The sequence below is a fragment of the Lampetra fluviatilis genome, chromosome 13, assembly GCF_964198595.1.
Source record: "Lampetra fluviatilis chromosome 13, kcLamFluv1.1, whole genome shotgun sequence".
Lineage (NCBI taxonomy): Eukaryota > Metazoa > Chordata > Hyperoartia > Petromyzontiformes > Petromyzontidae > Lampetra > Lampetra fluviatilis.
The window spans coordinates 12,627,867-12,649,819 of record NC_136287.1 but is presented as its reverse complement, the minus strand read 5'-3'; the positions used below and the strand labels follow the sequence as shown (position 1 = coordinate 12,649,819).

Here is a 21,953-nt window from a genome sequence, read left to right as displayed (position 1 = left end):
AGTGCTTTCATGCTCAAACAAGTTTGAGGTACCAATCATCATCTATATATAGCCCTGGGACAACAGTGGAAACTTTACATTCCTTATTTTAATACTTTTGAGTCGTATGTTTTTTGGTAACAGGTTCACAAGACCCCTGTACAAAATAAAAAAAAGTAAATTAATTCCTGAATCAAAATGTCATCAAAAATGCAACTATTCATTGAATTGCCATCGGGAGGGGGTGATGTTGAGCAGGATCACACATTTATTATTCACTTATAATAAATATGAGCATGGCTTGCCTTTAAAGTAAAATGCAGACACCTAAAATTGCTCATTACACCAAATTCGTGGGAACACTCCGATATCACTACAATTTCCCCTGCGATTCGTACTAACTAGACAAAAAATGGCTTTATAATGCAAGTAATTCAATTACTGAAAATAAAGCACACCAGATTAGGAATTCACGCATACACCGCATTTTACTTTACACCGAAACAAATGATCACACACGCACAACGATGATACGTTTACTCATTCAGACGATCGCCAACATTAGCAAATTACGGAAAGTGTACGCTTTCCACGATTTAAACTTACATCTCCGCGAGAGCAACATCGCTCAAATGTGGTATTCTGTGAGCGGCTGCTCAGTGGGGGCCTAACAGAGGACCCACTGGGCCCTGCGAATGGTGCTTTGTCAGCATTTCAGAAGCCCAGGGGTTACTTCCCAGTGACACGTCTGGGTGACGCCCCGTCACTCGTCAAGGGCCACAAATGGAGGGCCCTCCTTCGTCCTTTTGTTGGGCCCGAACAGGAGACTCCATAAAACAAACGTCTGTACCCCCACACACACAAACCCTCCGTGCCCCCTGCCCTCATCCTTCTCTTCTATTCAGCAAACCGCCCCCCACCCTCCCCCCAAAACATTAGCATCACAAAAAGGCAGACATGCCAAGCTGGATGATGGCAAAATTTTTCAACAATCCCTGGGGCGTAACCATTTTACTCTGCATAATGTCTGAGCTTTCAGCAAAAACAACTCTTTCTCTAACAGCTGACCGACAGAGTCAAAGGCCAGAGTAGATGTTACAAAAGTGCCTTATTGTAGTGTATTTTACTGGTACCTAAAGTTGTTCCCGAAGAAAGCTTTAAAGCTAAAAAATATATATACATACTTACACGACATATGCATAATGCATGTTTCAAAATAAATCTTGCTTTATTGCTAAATAACTGTCAAACTATGAAAATGTATTTCGTCGCTGATAAATTTACAATTAATGTGGTTCGGGAAAATTTCCAGCCAAAGATTTACGGCCATTGTAAATAAAATTAAAATTAAATCGGCAGATGATTTGCAGAAAAATTACTGAAAATAGCAAAGAGGCTGCCCATCACTTCTGCCTATTGCAACCGTTCCTAACTATGACGGGGGGCTCAGTGCCCCGAAGCGATTGTGTTCAATTTTTTTTTTTCTTGGGTGGACAAAATATTTATCATGAAGATAAAACTGTTGAAAGGGACAATGAACTAATCTTACACGAGGGAAATTCTCAAGTTTCATATCAAAGCATATAATTTATTACAATAAATTATGTTAGAAATACGCTGACAAACAAATAAGCATGCACCTCCAATTAGCACAGTTGGCTACGTACGGTGCGAAAGAAGTTCAACATACATACACATATCTGAGGTGACAACGCAGCATGCCGAAAACCTTTGCGAATGTTCATTGTGGTGGCAACACTGCTAGACTCTTGTGCTGAGGAGGGCGAGGGTTGTTGGATCCAGTACATGTGTAAACTCCCAAATCTGCTGGACTACGAAGCGGCTATGAAATATCGGTACAGCAAGTGGGATCAAGACCCCACCTGTGTGGCCCTTTGAGTGTTCTTCCACATGAAAAACATTCCATTCCCAATACAGGGCGATTCAGGAAGAGTTGAACACTCAAGCGAGGCTTTTCTAGACGATAAAAGAAGCCTCAATTACAGTAAATCATCATTGCTTCAATAATACCCTCATTTATTGGAAAGCTATTAATTGGAAATTTGTTTTTCTTATTGTTGAGAAATAAAAACATTTACAAAATGTCAGAAAGAATCCTATATACAAAAGCTATACACACAACTGCAAATTTGTCAACGTGCACCTTGATTTTTCCACTTTGAGCAGGCGTAACAGAAAGAGGTTAAAGATGGTTTGTTTGTATTAATGTTTGTTTAGATTTGCATGACCGGCATTGTGAAGGATTGACGGGAAAATCGGTGTGTTTTCACACGCACACCATTCTATTTCAGATGTATCAAGCAAATGTTTATTTACCTCTTGTTTAAATATGCCAATTCGATTTCCATCCATCACTTATCATTTAGATCTGTCCCTTTATCGTTCATTAGTCTGTGAAACCATAAAAATCTCCCCATTCAATGTTTAACCCATCAGTGAAGGAATTTGTTCATCTCCAAACAATGTAATTACCAAATGGGTACACTTTATGAAAAGCATTGGATGGGGGTCATCACATCCATATCTTACCTGTGAGTGGTGGGGGAGAGCCGACTGGTGTGGAGGGGTTGGATGGAAAGCTGTTGCTGGTGTGATCTGGCGAATAAATCTGCAAATGAAAATGCACATGCTTTATTAAAATAAATCAACCAGGCAGAGAGAAATGACCTTGTCCTGCCCTTTAAGCAAAAGTGAAGCAATAACTGCCTTTGCTCATCCAGAAATAATGTTGCAACCTTATCGCATTATCCCCTAAACTGATCTATAAGGATAATTGCTTCTTGCAGTGACGGGTTTCCGTTAGGCAAAATGAGCCAATGACCCTGAAATGTGGCAGTAAATGACACTATTACAGGCCTGCATTAGGACAATGCATTAAGGAAATGAGAGGGAGCAGAACTCTTAATGATACTACGAGAATGCCTCCGGGCAACAAAACATCACTTTGGCCTAATGCGAGGGACCTGGTTTGTGTGCGGATCAATGCCTGCCCGAGCGCGCGGCTGGGACGAGAGCTGCACACACACAGAGCCCCACACTCGGGTGAAGAAGCCACGCTGGGTAGAACATATAATGTGATATACAAAAACAAACATAACCCGTATAGCCTTAACAGACTGTTGGGGCAAGCCAGCACTTATGAAGGCCGGCACGGCACACGAAGAGGGGTGGGGTCGCCAACACCACGCACGGCCACCTTTGTCTTCCCAATGGCGATGTTTACACAACGCACCAGGTAATCATTTGAGGCCGAGTCGACCTAGGGGAGGCCCAAGACCACTTAAGATAATTGTCACTGGTGTTAGCCGTGAGAGCGGGAATCAAGCTCGGATCGACAGGTTCGCTGCGCAGTGCACTAACCACTATACCACCGCTCTCCAATAACAAACACACGCGCACACGTCCAACTGTGCACTGTGCTGTGGGCAAATATTGGAAGGTGACACTAATATGCAAGGCAGTCCAATGTGGACACTACAACCGCATGTCCATTGCAGAACAGACACCACTGAAAAATATTGGATCTTAACTTCGATTCTTCACAATTTTCTACAAAGGGCTGTAACCAAATCCTCTAATTACAGCATTCCGCATTGTTTCTGAGCATAGCAATAGATGACAACACACACGAGCGATCAAATATTCGTTTTTGAGAATTTTCCAGGGCATAGACCCTGGCAGTGCTATGGCAGCAAGAAGTACAAGGCCAGCTGTGCTATGGTTGCAGAATCTGGCTGAAGGATGCAATGGTGAGGTGTGTTAGCATTAACAGCAGCAGCTCGTATGGCCTGTTGACCTAAGATTTGAAATACATACCCATGTGTCTGTATAAAAGACAGGACGGTAGCCACACTTTCCTATTAAGGCTGACGGTTCAGCAATGTCCAAACCCCAAAGCCAATGTCTGTGGGATAGTTGTCTTCTTAATGGATTTAGTGCAGACACATACACAGGTGTAAGCAATTGTGACCGACGGATCGGAGCATGACTGTTCGGCTCTGTCCATGAGCGGGGGGATTGCATCGTGATGTATTTTGAACTTCTTTCGCACCGTACGTGGCCAACCATGCTCATCCAAGCTGCCATAATATCATCAGTCATGCTGGCAGAATCGCCGCCACCATTTCTGCCCCGCACCTAACTTGCATTTGATGAATGAACTTGCACTCGACCAATGTTGCAGTGTCGAAAGGCGCTTTCGCACAGCTCAGGCATAGAGAAAAAAAAACCCCATTGGTGAAACGTTTTCCATCTGCCACAATCTTCCACCACTGTGATATCTGCCTGCTATGTAAATTGAGACCTGGACGTTAAAACAACTCAGATGACAGGTCTTAAAAGTTGTAGACAAGTTATACTTTTTTCAGAGGCCATTATTCACAGCTTTTTCACACAAAAAAGCTGTCAACTACTTTATGGCAAAAAATAAATAATCACGCGATAACTTTAAAGCACACCAACGTTTATAATGGTTGGTGCAATCGTGAACTTTTGCAATGACAAAACAAAGAAAGAATTAAAAAAATTATAAACAAAAAATCGTCATCCTGTTGACTTCCACTGGCCTGCTGTTTACCCAATTTGGATGCAGGTCTTGACATTTAACATCTGTAATGGTGTGGACAGATTCATGAAGCTAACAGACCTGTGGTTATTAAAAAACAACCATTACAGTCCTTTTCCTGGGTTGCTCATTGATGTTCAGCACAAACCTATCATTACCTTATTTTAACTTGATTTCAAAATGTACGTGATACGTATGTGACATGATCTGGCTCAACATCAATAAGAATGGAGCTGCAGTAACTTAAAATAAAAGTACGCTCATCTTGTTCCCCCTCCCCGGTTAATAAACAGGTAAAAGCAATGTACAGTACATATCGTAAACAAATATCTCCATTTTGTAAAAACTAAAAGTTTACAGAAAGTTGTTTAATAAGAAAAACAAATGAAAATACACATTCAAATCGTTGATAAACGTGTCGAGACGAGCGAATTTGACTGCAAAGCGCGTAGGCATGTGCCATACGCTTCTTTTTTAAATATAAAAAACAAACCTTCAGATAATTTTCATTGGGCTCTGAAATAATAATCGGCAAACTGAAATGCTCAGTTGAGAAACAAAGGGCCTTCAAATTCCCGTACTTCTTCAAATAAATGCATGGAAGCCACTAACTGCGGTAATTCAAGGGGCCTGTAAGTTGGGGGGGGGCGGCGGTGCTGGAGAAACGCGATGACAATTTTGTGTGGGGGGGGGGGGTCAGTCGGAAGGGTGGAAGAGGTGGGGGAGGATATAAAGGACACGGGTGAAGGGAAAGGGAGTGTAAGGAGCAGGGGAGTTGTGAGCAAAAGGGCTCCGACAAGAGGAAGTGGGGGGGGGAAGAGACGCCAAGCCGAGGCAGGAGGTGGGGCAATATAATGCGCATCACCCCTCCCCGCCGCCCCCCCCCCCAAAACTCACCGCCCCACATTTTTGCGGGAGCAGATGGGGAGCTTCACTGCAGGCCCCGTCACAGATGATTAATGAGGCTACCTTAAAAAAAAAGCGCCGCCAGACCTGGCGACAGTCACACAAGCCTGCCTGCCACGTCGCTGCAGTCCTTCCACTGTGCGCCTCCATGGAAACGTGCATCCAACAAATTTGTTAGTGCCAACCAACAAAACACATTTAATTTAGGCATTTGAGTAAATATTCCGCCACACCACCCCCTGACTAACCCCCACCCCCGCCCTCTCCAGACTGCCCCCACCCCTTCCTTTTTAGATCCTTTCAGGCACACCCCAATCGTCATGTGCAGCCAATGTGGGAAAACATTTATGGATCCTAAAATTAAAGAAAATGCCATCGCTGTGGAAATCCTAGTCAGAAAATATTTTACGACACTAAAACACACACGAATAAAATGTTTAAGATGAACATCAAACGTACTGCTGTGTGTCCTTTGAAGGAAATTCGTCATGTGCGCCAGACAGGAATCTCATTAAACTAAACTTGAAAATGTTTTCCAGTAATCGTAATACTAAGTAAAAAAAATACAGTATCATATTATAACAATGTGCAATGTGAGCATTTATTTTATTAAAGAGAAAGAGTAATTCACACAAATACAACTTCTAAGGGCAGACTTCAAGCATTCAACATCAACAGCACACATCTTTTCAGGTTTGTCTAATGTTCAAATAATCAAAACAATATGATAGGGTAGGCTGCTTTACATTATGAAGCTGTTTTATCTGAACTCAAAAAGCGCTGGGACATATTAACTTAAATTTGAACTGGTTGATGCCTTCAATCAACTGCAGCTGGATTCGCACAAAGTTCTTGGCACTATGAGCCGTAATGGTAAATCTCACATTATGATGAATGAACAGCGATGTGTCATTGTGCTTTATATCTACGGAACAAAACAGATTTATTCATTTAAATTTTAATTGGCCTGTTTAAATGATTTAATACCATTAATTGTGTAAATGTCTCTACTTCCCTCCTCTCCCAGCTTTTGAAACAGCCACAGACGCAATCATTTTTAATAGCAGAGCAGAGGGCCATGAGATCATGTGTGTGTGTTGACAGCATTGGGTTTCAGGTTGCAGAACATCTCCCACCGCTTAAAACTGTCCAACAATTCAGACGCAGAACTGCGCAATGCCATTTCCATTGAGAAAGTCCCATTCGTAGCGTAAACAAAATCCTCATTAGGTTGAATTTAACTGGTCTTTTTTTTACATTTTTCAAACGCCATGCGGCATTTCTGAGGCTATGCGAACCCCCTGCCCCAAAACGAAGAGATGGAAACAAAACAAACTGCGTGAAAAAAAGCTGCCAAAAAGCCATTTTAAGCAACCATTATTTTATGTTATATTTTAGTCAAGTTAGTATTTTCAAATGGCCAATCTGATCAATTACCTTCCTCAAACAATCCGTGCCAAAATTACCCACATACATAGACAGGAAGGCAACGAAGTGCTGCAGCCATTGATTCGCAAACTGCAATCGAAGAGGATAACTGAAGTGTTACAAAAGCACAGGAGGATGATCCTATTGGGCGGACTGCTCCAGGAGACTTGCTGTTTAACCTGGCCCATAATGAACTGTGAGTACACACCTCTCCTGCTCGGCATATGAAGCTCTAAGGTGACAATGCTCCAGAGACTGGTGAATTGTGTGCATTACAAGGCCACTGGACACCTGGGTCTGCGGGTCATTCTGTGCACTGTGCTCTCTTGGGCGTGGTGGTTCTTTGACAATTGACCAACACATTACACGAGTTATTTGAGACCAATCGGCCATTGTTGGTTTCCATTCATTGACGGCATGTCAATCACATTTTCATGAGTGAGCTGGTTAATGTCCTACCTTTAAACAAAACATTGAATGCATTAGCAAGGCACATTTTGCCTTCTTGCGATATATATATGAAAAAGCATTTCAATGTATGGAACCATCCAAACGAATAGCTCTTCTGCACTATTTGTCACCTGGTATTGAATATCAACGGCCTAATGCAGTTTTAATACTATAACTTCTATCGCTACAAATGGTAAATCATAATACACGCAAAGAACTCATTTGCAAGAAAGATCTGTCCTTGCCCTAATTGGACCAACTTAATGATAGCAGATGATATTCCAGATTTTTGGCCATGGCAGAGGCACGCAATGTTTTAAAATAGACGATTTATTGGATGTAAAATTCTGGATGCAGTCAGAGCATCCCCCATACTGCAAGTCCTGTCTCTTAAAATGAGCTCTCTGTTCCCGGAGCTTCAGACAAAAATAAAAGCACCAATTAAAGCACCCTTGAGGTCAGAGCGCTACCTCTTCATGTGCAATTGCAACGTGTGATCTAAATGCAGCCTCGTCTCTCTACCAATAGGCTACTTTTCATTTGAAGATTTCATTTGAATAATCTGGGAAGGCTCTCAGCATGTGGTCATTAGCAACCTTTCCATTCTGTCTTCAATAGTATGTCCCGATGGCTACAAAGACAACATTCTAAAATAGTATAACCAAGGAATATTATTCTAAAATCATTATAAAATGAACATATGTATACAAAGTGCAAGCAATCATCTAACTTGGAAACAATACATTTAATTCCGTACTTTTTAATCATATCAAAGCTGAAGCAATAAATGGGTTAATACCATTATCACCCACTGACTGATAAGCTCTGCCACGTCAATGACATACAAAAAAAACAACCCGTTTACTCTGCCAAATATGTGTATATAAAGAATAGTCGTTTAGTCTTAATTAATGCACAGTAGACCTGCTTCGTTTTCAATTGTAATCATCTGTCATGCTCTACCTGGGGCTGGATGAAGCTGTCTGATCCATGTTCCTTTTACTCACTCAGTTTAAACCCAAGCAAGCACTTTTCTACACGTCATTGCGTAATGTTTCGGTTTATTCCATTTTCTTTGTCAGTGTTCAAGTTTTTGAACCATGAAGAGGTAAATCTTGACTTAAAGCTTTCGTGACTGCAGGAATTCATATTCTTTGGGCCTTTCGGTAAAGCCATGTAGATAGAAAAAAGAATAAAAATCATAACAATATCACGACGTTTCGATAGCAACACAAGCAATCGTCATCAGGTGTAAAAAAAACCGTCGTGATATTATTATTTTTCTATCTACGTGGCTTTATCGAAAGACCCAAAGAACATTAAGAGGTAATTAGCAACGATTTAAAACTTTGTTTTTTGATGCATATTTTATGCTTTTAATTATTCAATTTAATAGCTCAAAAACACTCCAACTTTCTCTCAATCACCTCTATTTCATTATGATCTAAAAAAATTACACCAGATATGCACTCAGTGTTTTCCAGTTGTATCCCTCCAATAATTACGTTTTTTGACCTGTTAAATTATTGGTTGTGTTTCACTGATCCAAACTTTGATGAAGATCTCCAGTCTGACTTGAGCACAAGCCATTCCCGTTGAAATCCATTAACATATTGCAATGCCAATGAAACAGCAACACAACTTCGGATTGTTTCGAGAACCAAATTGGCCCTTCCAGCAGTGGGGGGGAGAAACCAGAAGATAAAAGCAAACAATGTAAGGCAGGGAAAAGCAAAGACTTTCATGTGATGTGGGAAATGTATGCTAGGTGACAAGAGTGCGGTTGCCTGGAACCTTAAAATCCTCAGAGGCACTTTGGCTTCATAGGCAAATCTCTGAGACTCAGTTGTGCGGAAAACCCCTGACCTCTGTATTCATTTTTTGACCAAGGCTTACAAAGATCAAAGCTGTGGAGCATCCATTGCATTCCTAGGCGGAAAAGCAAAGCGAAACATTATTTCTAGTTTTTGACTTAAGAACTAGCCTTTTACATGAATAAGTTCTGTGTTAAGTTAAACTATGAACAAAAACTGTCACGAGCTTAGATATGACGTAGGGCGTATGCAATTGAGGAATTGCCTTGGCAAATTACAACATAAAGTACACGTTTGTAATGGTTTCCAAAATGATCGGTCTGTAATCATCCAAAATGAGAATTAGAAATACATACGATACAAATGTCAAAATAATTAAACAGTGGTCTAAAAATCTTGTTATTGTGGACTTCTCAAAATAATTAGTCAACAGAAATATATTCGTATTTAAAAATATACCAGGAGTAACTTAAATCAATACAATTACATTTCTGGCAACATTTATGAATTTAAAAAGATTTTAAAACAAAAAAAATTCACAGCAAAATACGCTAATTGTAGTGAACACTTCACCAAAAAAACTAACTCAACACGCAGAACTCACTGCTAATGGGTCACAGGAAGCTCACATTTTAAAAGTGTTCGCTTGCTTTTCTTCAAACTCTCAGCTCTGCACATTCCTCGGTCCACAAACACCACAAACTCTCCTCTAACCCCCCCCCCCCCCAAAGCGCCCCCCCCCTCCCCCAACGGCTGTGCTGAAACATTATTCCATGACAATTATGCAGGTTATTCGGGCAACTTCCAGGCCAACTGGCACTAATATCCAGAGTATGCATCAGCAAAAGGGCAGGAAATGAATTCAGCCTCATCCTGTTTCCATGCGAAAATTCCCATAAAAACCGCTTTCCTTTAACAAATACCCAGTCTTCTCTTGTACACAAGCACTTGTCGTGCACCATACGCACATTTGTTTTATTACGGCATTTCTACACATTGCTATGGAATAGTGTAACACGAGTGGAACTCTTAATTGTCATGGTATGTTTGGGCAGAACAATGACAGTGCACCAAAAGCGATGTATTGACAAAGAACCTTTTTGACTTAGATATAATTCTGCATCAGTAAAGGGAAAGCTAACATTATGTATACTCTTATTGGATAATGCGTACGGTCAGAGTACAGTTTAAATGTACAAGTGCACGTCTGGTGTAGGATCTTTTATCCAGCCATGCTGAAGATACACGCGCACTATTATTAAATACGGCCAAACTCCGACCTGCTCTTCTTATTATCCAACAGCACCAATTCCATTCACAGATCTTCCCTTTCCACACACTTTTTCTGTCGTTGCTTTACCCACATGGATAAGGGTAGTATCCTGAAAGTCGGGACAAGTTTATCCAATTATATTATCGAAGATGAGAAGAGTGGACAAGTTCATCATCATCATGCCCACGCGTCGTCGTGTTTCTGAGCACATCTCTCCGTGTCAGAGGAGACGTTGCCGCTGGTCGTGCCTGCGGTACCCGCTTACTACGATTCGCTGTAAAATGTGCACGCGGTCGCGGCTCGCACAGTTGGGAGAACAAATGATCGGGAGTATCCCCAAAGTTTAGCTGTAACTGCATCCTCCTAATATCAATGCTAATCTCTCATTTTAGCTATAGTCAAACAAAGGCGCAGATAACGGGAATAATCCAGAAATGGTAGCAAATTTATCAATCACCACATTGATTCGTGCAAATTTTTGTGCCAAAGGTGAGCATAATACAAGAATAAGTGTGAAACAAAATTCAATGGAAAAAAGTGTTCTACCAAATTGTACAAAAGATCACATGTTTAGCCGTTTAGGCTGTTGAGATAAATGGCAATTTAAGAATTTGTCCAGTATAGCAATATGTTTATGTCCTCTACATTCTGTGTAAGCATGCATACAGATGTACATTCGTCATGAGCTTATTCAGAGATTGCATGCAATATCAAATCAAGGTAAAATAATTACTAAAACATTCCTTTATTCTTTTAGAGAACACAACTCAACTGGGCAAAAAGCATTACACACTATGGGATGTTGATCACAATTAGGTGACATCAACAAGTGTATATGACAACATCAGTTATCCAAGTTAATAGCATTGGTACAGGCACATTGCTAGCCATCACAGCCACAATCGTAGGCCAAATAAGCAGTTCATTGTCAATCCCACATGGGCACCAGTGCGCACCTCCGATTAGCACGGTTAGCTAGGTATGGTGCAAAAGAAGTTCAACATACACGCATACACATGCATACACTTGCGAGCATATGCCTGCATGTGCCAGAGCTCACGGTCTTCCAACAATAAACCATTTTAATCTATAGCAAATGCCACATTCTATTCACATTTAATGCCCCAAAACAAATCTGCTTTAAATCACTTTCAAAAAATCACATCATATGACAAAAATGTACTTGGAAGGATGGCAAAGGAGTATGATGGCGAATTGTGCATCTGGTTTAAAACCACGCTGTTAAGCCATGCCATGGGCTGCTAAGATATGGATCCTCAGTATATTTAGTGGAACCTTGCATCAGGCTACTTACTAGAAACAAATTAATAACATTCCTTTCACAATGTTTACAGCTTACAGCAGTTGTTGCAGACAGCGCGAGAAACTGGTGAATTCAATACCTCAGTGAGCAAATTCCTATTTGATGTTGATTTGGTTGGTCAAGAAACACCAGTGCCTTTTCAAAAACAATTCTAAACTAAATTATGTCAGCAGGATAACACGGCATTGGGTGGCTTGCGATCGTGCAAATAACTGGTGAAAGGGCAGAAAGACACGTCTATGTTTTTGTGACAGGTGACACAATTTAATATTTTTTTTTGTTGCAGAAAAAAACACATTTCCAGGCATTCTGATGCCATGTATTTTTGAACGCAGAAATGTATCATACCATTGTCGACCACTCGTACAAATTCGAGAGTCTCTTCTGCAATTAAGCGTTAAATTCATGGCTAATCGATGAATGGCAAATTGGAATTTTACCGTAAAAAGGTGTACACACCTCTATATATATATTGACCAACACCACAGATTAGTCTTTGGAGTGCTGACGGAAAAGTCAAAAGCAAGCATTTAAGGAAAATAAGTGAGTCATATATCTAACAAACGTGTCTACTCAGCTCTTCCTACTGTACTATATCTGTTACTAATGTTAGGCCCAGGCAAGTTGTATACCAATAGCTACGAATGCCGAGATTGCCCAGGTCATCAATCGAATTACCGAAATTCCCCAGGTCAGCAATCGAAGTACAGACTTCTTACACCAACACCACTACAGCACTGTGAATCAACATGTGCACGTTGATGCAATGGTTTAGAGGCTAACATAGAGACTGTGAATTTTAGAGAGAATGATTTTGATTCTTGTTCGAGGCCTGATTTTGCGGTGCCCAAATATATATCCCCCAATGTTGTTGCTGGGCTAGCATCTGGCCAATGTAGAAGAGTACCATAAAAAAATTCCTTACAGATATAAAACAAACACAAAATTTAAATATGCACACAGTAAAGCAACCACTTGTTTACATTTCAAAGTGAAAATTAGAGCTTTGCATTTGTAGTAATTTATCTATACAGTGTAAATTACTTGAAATGTTTAATGAAATTAACAGCCTTCCCACGAGCCCAGGAATGCACACCTGTTGCAGAGAATGTAGACCACACACTCACCCCCCACTGTAACTAAACTCGTGCAACCACAAGCCCCGTAATGCAAAGGAAATGCCTGCAAGCTTCCATCATGGCTAACGAAACAATTCAGCTACCACAGGATTAGCAGCAACCAAAGCTCAGTGTGTGCGCATGTTGTTTTTTTCCTCAAGCTATGTTTCTGTGCTTGCGAGTGTGTGGTGGGCACACATTCGCCGACTGTGAATTCGTGTGCGAGGATATTTGTGTACGCTTGTGCATGTGTTTTCTCGAAGTTGTAAGTGCATGCGTGAACGCGTGTCTTTTTAACGCTTTTACAATTACGGTTGAACGTTTGAATGCATTAACTCGGTCCATCTGCCCGCCTGTAACGCGGGGTTACAATAACGCTCGTGCAGATGATCCAAATGACACAAAAATTGATCTCAGGGACCTACAGAAAACTGAATTGATCAAAGGGTTGTCCAAAACTTGGCGATAAAAACTTGGCGATAAAAACTAGCGCGAACAGGATTCATCTTGGTGGCCAAGGCAATGCCACCATTCGGGGTGACATCTCAAGATGGTGGTCATTAAGCGTGACGTCAACTCTTCGTGCAGCTGGGAAGGTCACATTATCATGGCAACAAAGAGTTTCGTAAACGTTACAGAAACCACGCGAATTTTTTTTATTAATGAGGGACACGTTTCCCTCACTTTATGGGCGTTTGCGGTTTATGCAATTTTGGCTGGATGCACTTTGAATTCGCTCATATGCGGCCAGGCGTGGGACATTATTATTTGTCTGTGCACTGCATGCACTACGAGGCAGGCAGCGGTCTATCGTGTGGTGCATTGTGGGTTGGGTGTGCCTGCACTGCCCATGCCATGTGATTTCGCTTTGTGCGCCCCTTTTCTTTTTTGTGAACGCATCTACCGCATAAACTGCTTTTTGTTTAATTTAATCTTGATTTGAAGCATTCGTGACTGCAGGAATCCATACTCTTTGGTTCTTTCGGTAAAGTCACGTAGGTATAAAATCAAATAAATTACGACGTTTCGGGCGCAACACAAGCGTCCATCATCAGGTGGGAAAGCATGGTCTGCTGCTGAGGCAGACTGTATTAAAAGGTTTGAAAAGATTTCATTTATCTTTCCCCCACACCTCCCTTTGCACCCTACAGTTGGCTACGTACGGTGCAAAAGAAGTTCAACATAAATACATACACATACGTAAATCGAGTGATACGTGTGCGCCCTGCTTTCACGGACGTGCACAGCAAGCTGGCGCACGAGTTCGCGCGTGTTTAGGGAACTTATGGGAATGGGGACGGAAAGGCTGGGGCAAGGGTGAAAAAGAGGTGGCGGAGAGTCTGGCTAAATGGTGATCAGCTCAGTTCACAAGATTCCCCCCCTGCCTCCCCCCACCCCCCGTGTACTTTCAGGTGGGGGAGGAGGAAAGAGGAAATGAGACAGATTACTTACAGATGCCAAGGCCTTCCCGAGGGCGTCACCCGTTTGAGATCCACCTGCCGCGTTCCCTCTACTCGCTGTTAGACAACAAAGAAACAAAGCGAGCGGCTGTTAGCAACTTCAGTCTCACACCATTAACATGGTCTTGTTTACGAGTGAATGCCTTCACGCACGTGACCGTCGTACACAGTTAGAGCACCAGGTAGGCAAGAAAAATTAATAAAACGCGAGCACGGCGCACGATGACGAAAGCGCCCTTGTGCCAATGTAGAAGGGAGCGGGAAAAAAAATTAAATCCGATTGCACACGCGTTCTTCTCGCTCAAGGAAATTAATGCAATGTGACTTCTTTATTTACACGTAATTACATGCGCCTAAAAAGTTTAATATATTAACTGAACATGATTGAATAATTATTATGAAAACAAAGGTCAGAGAGCTTCAACTGCTAAATCTAGAAAATGTAGACAGCTAGGACAATTTCAAAAAAGTTAATGATTACATAATCAATCAATATAGATAAAATGAGCGTTTTCTTCTCGAAATATAGCAATTACTTTTGCAATAGCAATTAAACGACCGCATACGCAACCAAACCGCTCGCGTGAACCATCATACGCGTTTGAATAATGAATTCAAGAACGATGGCAATCATGCCAGCGAGGACATGCGTTTACTACGTTGGGCCTCTGCGTGTGTGCGCGCATGTGTACGTTCGCGTGCCTACGAACTGGTCTTGAACCGTTTAAAAAAATAAAAAGCTTCTGGGCGAGCGATGCGTGGGTTTACGTTGGAGGGGAAACGTAGCAAATTTCACGCCTCAATTTGTTGTTTGCTCTCCTTTCGCAATGATGACGAAAGCGCCTTGGTGCCAATGTTTTGCGGCTCAAGAATTCTGCGGGCAGCTTGCGGCCAAGTAGAAGCTATACAAAAAGATCAGCACAAGCGTCTCCTCCCCAACCCCACCAGTGGCAGATCAATGCACTCTTTTATCTCGACTTGTTCAGCAGAAAATCTCCACATCACCTCACGACGATAGGACGCATTTGCTGCCTTTTTATCTCCTGTTGTTACGTAACAAGAGCATGTATACGAATTAAGCGCGAGCACTAATTTTCTTTTTGAGTTGCCGATGTCGACGACTACTTTTTTTTCCGGAATAAACGATGGGTTGACTTGGCCGAGTGTGATAAATATGCCATACACAATCACGTATCCATGGGGAAAATTATCCTCTTTTTTTCATAAGTCCACCGAGGCACGAACCCGGGATCACAGATCACATTCTGGCTCAGTACCCTGACACAGCCATCACAGTTGCCTGCAGCTACCCAGCCGCTCTCTGTGCCCTATTCTTTGTAGCATTTGTGTACTTGCCCTTGGACATATGTTCGTATTCCTATGAGAATATCCGCCGAGTACGAGTGCTATGTTTATAGGGGGAACATTGCCGAGATGTAGTGAGTAAGCCAAGGATGACACTAAATAGTCTGCATGATACTGCACACTGGGAATCTATGTCAGGCTCTCACTGTAGTGCTGTATGTGGTATACGACGAGCACATGGCGGTACATTTATGATCACACCGAATAGTGCTGCATAAATTGAGTGTACTTTTCAACATTAAGCAGTGCTGAATCTGGCCATTCAATTTTGTACACGTTAAAGTGTATGCTCTAAATGGCGATTATAATTCATACTGGAGAGTATGTAAACAGAAAGTAGTAAGCGTAACACACAATGTGCAAGCATGCACGTTATTCTCAATAGTGTGCACAATACAGTGCTTGGAAAAAGCTCCGGATTCACTATTACCCATATCAATAGGATTTCTAATATCAGCAATGCTGGTATCAGCCATGCTGTTATCATAGTGCTTTTAGCAGTAGAATTAATAATTATCATTGCCTAGTTATACCACATATTGCCAATGTTGGGCATTAGCTTGTATTAGGTATCAGCTTAGAGCTCGGTTTTGTTTTTGACTGTTTATCCAGGAAAGCCTCACCGAGTTCCAAGACTCATTTTCGGGAGGGTCTTGGATGAGTTTTCAGTCGGGTGCAAAGTTCCAATGCAATCTTAATCGAGTAATTTGCGAGTAAGTCTACGCGCACTGGGACGTTTGGCCAATAACCAGTGAAGTTACATCGTACGATGTTGCCAGGCACTTGCAGGACTGACACGAGGGCTGCAAAAAATGGCGTGCACGCAAGTAAAAAAGATACACAACACACGACAGCGACCGTAGAAATAAAGGGAGGCAAATGGTGCGCGTGTGCACGTCGTGGTGGATTTGACTCACAAGAGTGGTGCGTACCCATCATGGAATCGGATCCGTTAACGGGCGGCGTGCGGGAGTTGGACACGTATGCGGTGGAGCTGCCGGTTGTGCGCGGGAAGCTGGCCATCGGCGGGAGGCTGAGGTTGGGGTCCGCGGGGGAGTGCGACGGGTAGCTCTGTTGGCAGACACACAAGCCGAGAGGGAAAATTCACGTACGCTAAAGCGTGACAAAGTCGGACGCAGCGACGACATCGCAGGCAATGGGTTCGTTCTTAAGGGGGAGGGGGGGCAACAACGGACGATGCCGAGCCATGAAAATCCACCAAGTGGACACCACGTGACACCTAGAGTACACGCTGTTGATGTGGCAGCACTAGATGCATGATCGGTGGCGAAAGTTGAGTATCGTAAAAAGCACTTTCAAGATAGCAGTCCACTGAGATCCATTGTGTTTAATTAAACCACCTTCAAGCCATTAAGGTTTGACTTTTTTTAACAACAGGCAGTGGTAGTGCAAAACTGAAATAGGATTTGCCCCATATTGCTATTTTTCAGATGCAGAATGCAGACTTCCCGATTCGAGAGGATGCAATGGGAGTTGTATACTTATGCAAGTTAATGAATCATGGCGATAGTTTTCACGAGGTTGTATCACAAGCACTCTCATGTGATGTATAACAATATGCAGATATGAAGCAACACATTCACTTCTAGCCTCTAGTGACCCACGAATGCAAATTTTAGTTAAACCAAAGGCACAACCCTCATTAAGGGTAGAGTGAGCAAAATTAACAGTTATTCTTCCATTCATTATTTATATGTCCGCAAAACGTTCAGCTAATGGATGTTTTTTTAATGGATTGGTTTGAGAGACGCAGACTGCATCAAACTATTAAATTCAAGTGTCACAAAGTTAATAGGTAAAATCATTAGTGTTAAAACAGTGGAAGCTTTAAGAAGTAAAAATTAACACGTAACAAACGAATTTGCAGCTTGAAGAAAACATTAAGTGCGCATGATATACATGAAGCACATCTCTATGTAAATTTACCTTTCAATATATTAAAAGTTCGTATGATTCTAATAAAACATCTATTATAAAAGCTGCAAATACTATTCAGAAGAATGTGCACGCAAATTGTGTACATGCTATTCAATGCTTTCATAATAATTTTCAAATATATTCTATAGCACGGGCTACAAATGTGTATGAGCTCAGTCAATGTCCTAGCAATTCTGTACTGTAACGGAACGTGTTGGTCAACCGTCAAGTATAAAAGCAGTCCCCCGTACGTGCGCTAATCAGGTAACTCATGTACAAATGACTTGTTTTTTTTATCTATTTTTGTATGTATGCTGAACTTCTTTTGCGCCATACGTAGCCAACCGTGCTAATCAACGTACAACCTCCGCGGTCAACCCTTCCTTTCCCACCATCTGGGTGCCCACTCTGATGCTGCCTGTCAGTGTAACCCTATACACTCTTAGATCCCAGACATGCGCCAGACCAATCTCGACTTCCTCCACCGATTAGATCTACACCTACAGTGCTTTTAATCACATGCTATTCAAAACTCAAAGTAAGATAACAACATCCTGGTATTGTTATACGTCTAAGAGCAGTAACAGTTGAAAACCTATATTCTGGTATTTAAAAAGTTAGTCACAAGAGCAATGACATATCAAACGCTGTTATTTAAAGTCAAATCTAGTGGGTATAAAAATGTCACCGATGCTTCATTAGGTTAAGTCGGGGTCTAAATTCTGCTTTACTGGCATTTATAGACGTTGCCGATATATTTTGCCAAGATGCTAATCACCGTGTTTATGCTGGGAGTGAGCATGAGTCACACAACCTCATAACTCTTATCTGTAAATGAACTTATTGAAGTAACACTTTCCACTACTAAACAATAAAAAATGTAATATACAAAAAATGTTGAGCATTTTTAAATAGTTACATGATGTTCCTCACCCCCCCCCCTAAATTGAATGTTCAAGACATGATGAAAAATAGCATTAGAATCAGAAGCAATGCACTCAGAGGTATGCGAGTGGTACGCTATAATTACATTTTGGACAATGCAGCAAGATCAAGTGACACAAATATTATGTATTTACAGGTGCACCAAAGCATCTGCAAAGGTTTTATTGAAAGCTAATACTGTGGCATTTCAAGCAAATGTACCAAGATCATCGTGGATAACATTGTCAAAAGCAATAGCAACCAGATGTGTGTTTGTGGTAACTATGGCGATGGCAGGAACAAAGCATAAAATGCACCTCACATTCTAACAAAACTATTTATAAATATACCGAGTGCACAAGGCAGCATTGTATGCCCATGTTTAATATTTCAAGACCCTGCATTGTTAATCCACGTCTACCACCACGGAGACAGTAAAACTGGCTGACTGTGTGTGCTCTATGTTTAGCGTAGTTGGTTATGGGCATTGGGAAGACAACCAACCGAATAAATAAATAAAGCGTCCAATTCATAGGGCGACATGTGCAGACAAAGCAAGGACGAGGAAAACACAATGGACATGGGTGGTGCACAACTGTACCAAGCGCTCATGTGGATGCGGATGCAGGCTGCTGTAGCCTCCCGGCTGCGTCATGTGACCAGCCGATGCTCCCAGCATGCTGCTGTAACCCTGCTGACTCATGCCATTGGATGAACTCCAGAGGTCCGAAGAGCCGTGCGCAGCATCTGCCCCAAAAAAGAGAGAAAAAAAAAACGGTGGTGGGCAGGCGGGGTAAGGAAGGATGCACCACTCATCGCGTACGCGATCCGCACGCTGGCACCCCGACAATACGCACGGCAGCAGCTTGCGGTACAGTCAAACACGGAGAAAAAGATCCCCCCCCCGTATAGCGTTCACAGACTGTTGGGGGAAGTGCTGTGAGCAAGCACCTACGAAGGCCGGCACAGCTCACCAGTGGGTGGCCAGCAACAACGCCTGGCTGCCTTCGTCGCCCTAGTGGCGATGTTTACACATCGCACCAGGTACTCATTTGAGGCTGAGTCGACCTATAGGGGGCCCAGGACCAATTCAAATAATCGTCACTGGTGTTTGTGGCCGTGAGTGGGAATTTAACTCGGGTCGCCGGGTTCGTAGTGCGGTAACCGCTGCACTACCGGCTCCCCACCTACAGTGTACGTTGTATAAACACACGCATGCACACCGCATTCATAAACAGCATGCAAGTGTGGCATAACGGAGAAAACGAGGCGTGGTTGTTATTTTGGAGAGAAAAAAACTGCAAGTTTTGTTAGCGAGCCTCTATTAAAGTGTGGCCTGGCACACGAGTGGGGATGGGGAAGGGGGAGGCCAGTATATCTGAGCAGTCAACGCTGTCTCCCGAGTGTTTTTTGCCTGACGCACCACAGCAAGTGCTCATCTAAGGCCAAGTCAACCAAGAGGCAAGTGCCAAGTTTCTGATATCAAATGCTACTTGTGTGTATGGCCAGCAATTAAACATGTTCTTTCCTCCACTTCGAAGAACATACATTATGTAGTATATGTAGTTACGAATATAACTTGTTTTTTGTTATTTTCTTTTAACCTATCTACGTGACTTTACCGAAAGACCCAAAGAATATGGATTCCCTGAATAGTTTTAAATAACATAGAGGAAATGCAATAACAAAAACCTAATGCAAGTCCAAGTGAGATTACAAATTAAAGAAAAAAAGAAATGTACTCCACGCATCCATACACAAAACATAATATAAATAGTGCAAAGTATATCAAGCAAGATAAAAGAAGAGAGCAAACTGTGTCAAGGACAATGAGTTGTGGTTTCTAACTAACCATTTTCTCATCAGTTTGGTCAATTTATTTGATGCTGCCTTCCTTCCAGTGACACAACTTTTTCCATTAAAAATGTGTTTTCTGAACAATGATTGTGTAAACTCAAATTCGTGAGTGTGATGGTCCTCATGACGAAATTCTCGTCGGCTCAGCCTCAAATGAGTACCTTTGTGCCGTGTGTAAGCATCGCCACTGGGTAGACAAAAGTGGATGGGGGGCGTGGTGCTGGCCACCCACCCACCCCCTCGTGCATCATGCCGGCCTTCAAAGGTGCTCGCGAGCAAGCACTTGCTCCAACCATTCCGTTAAGGCTGTATAGGAGGGGTTCTTTGTCTTATACACAGAGACCCTTCAAACCTAACCGAGCTAGCCGATGTAAGCGCCAGCTTGAAGGGGACAGGTGTCAACGGACCCAACAGCAGCGTCCCATGCACTCACCTTGCATGAAGTAGGGGCTGGAGAACATACTGCCAGGCGGTTTGGCCGAGTAGCTGGGCGACTCGCGGTTGAACTCATCTACTGCGACCGAGGGTGCGTACACCTGCGGCGGGAAGAGGCGGGAGGGACGAGCAGAGAGAGAGAGACGGCCTCTGTTAGAACCACCTCTCAGATCGGGGCGACGGCACACTTTTAGCAAAGAATAACAGAAATCCCAGAGTGAGAGACGGGTGGAATGTGAACAAACAACGGTGTTGTCATATTGTCAGGTTTAGGTATACGTGACACGCGCTTGTTTTAACCACGCCATGTTTTTAAAACACTTTCCAACAGGACAATACTGCGTACTAAAGGTTACATTTGTGGTGAATATAAGTTGATTTTATTATGATTTCCGTTAAAAACATGTAGCACAATTAACTACAAGGTATTCAAGTAAAATTAGTCGAGGGAAAACCCAGGATGGATGGAATTTATGCTTATTTTGTAAGGGACATTTGCCAATAATAAAAAAACTGTCAAATGCTGCTGTATCGCCTCCTCAAATCTTGGTTTGTTATGTGTAAGATAGTCATTTTAGGCCTATGTCAATTTAGCACCGGAGGAAGGCCTCGTGATGCCATGTAAGTCACGAGGGCTGTTAAAGAATACTTCACCACACTGGGCGGGTTGGTGAGGCGAGACGGGAAGGCGACATCGGTAATAAATACATTTCCACTGAAATCTCACTCGCTGTGCGACAACTTCCCCTTTCAATGTGTACTATCATTATAGTACTTCTATATAAACCTCATAACAATATTACCTGAATATGACATTTACGTGGTCCAGCAAATGTAACATTAAACGCTGAACGACCACAGTGCATGCATAATACCATCAACTCTGCAAATTAGCGATGCCAGCAACGAACCAAGCAAGCAGAAACATTCCAAGACAAACACATCACTTGAAAACAAGCAAACAGACCATATTCATGGCATACACGGCATTACAATGCAAGGACAGACAAAATAAACATTTTGTAAAAGATGCATAAGTGGGGATGCAATAAGACTTCAGCCTCCCACGGCAGAAAGCGAGCGCCCGCACGAATGTG

General features: G+C 42.3%; 1 protein-coding gene across 9 annotated transcripts in view; it reads right to left on the bottom strand.

Annotated features, from left to right (window-relative positions):
* The window catches only part of LOC144935553 (transcription factor 12-like), a 175,110-nt gene that overhangs the window by 27,105 nt on the left and 126,052 nt on the right, over positions 1-21,953 (bottom strand). For 6 of the 9 annotated variants that reach the window (XM_078862318.1, XM_078862320.1, XM_078862315.1 and 3 more), the window contains 5 exons: positions 20,855-20,957; positions 19,166-19,311; positions 16,620-16,773; positions 14,330-14,394; positions 2,530-2,608 (listed from right to left, as the gene is read on the bottom strand). In XM_078862318.1, the coding sequence (XP_078718444.1) occupies positions 2,530-2,608; positions 14,330-14,394; positions 16,620-16,773; positions 19,166-19,311; positions 20,855-20,957 (547 nt within the window). The remainder of the gene's footprint in view (positions 1-2,529; positions 2,609-14,329; positions 14,395-16,619; positions 16,774-19,165; positions 19,312-20,854; positions 20,958-21,953) is intronic. The other 3 variants (XM_078862324.1, XM_078862316.1, XM_078862323.1) reach the window with 1 other exon arrangement.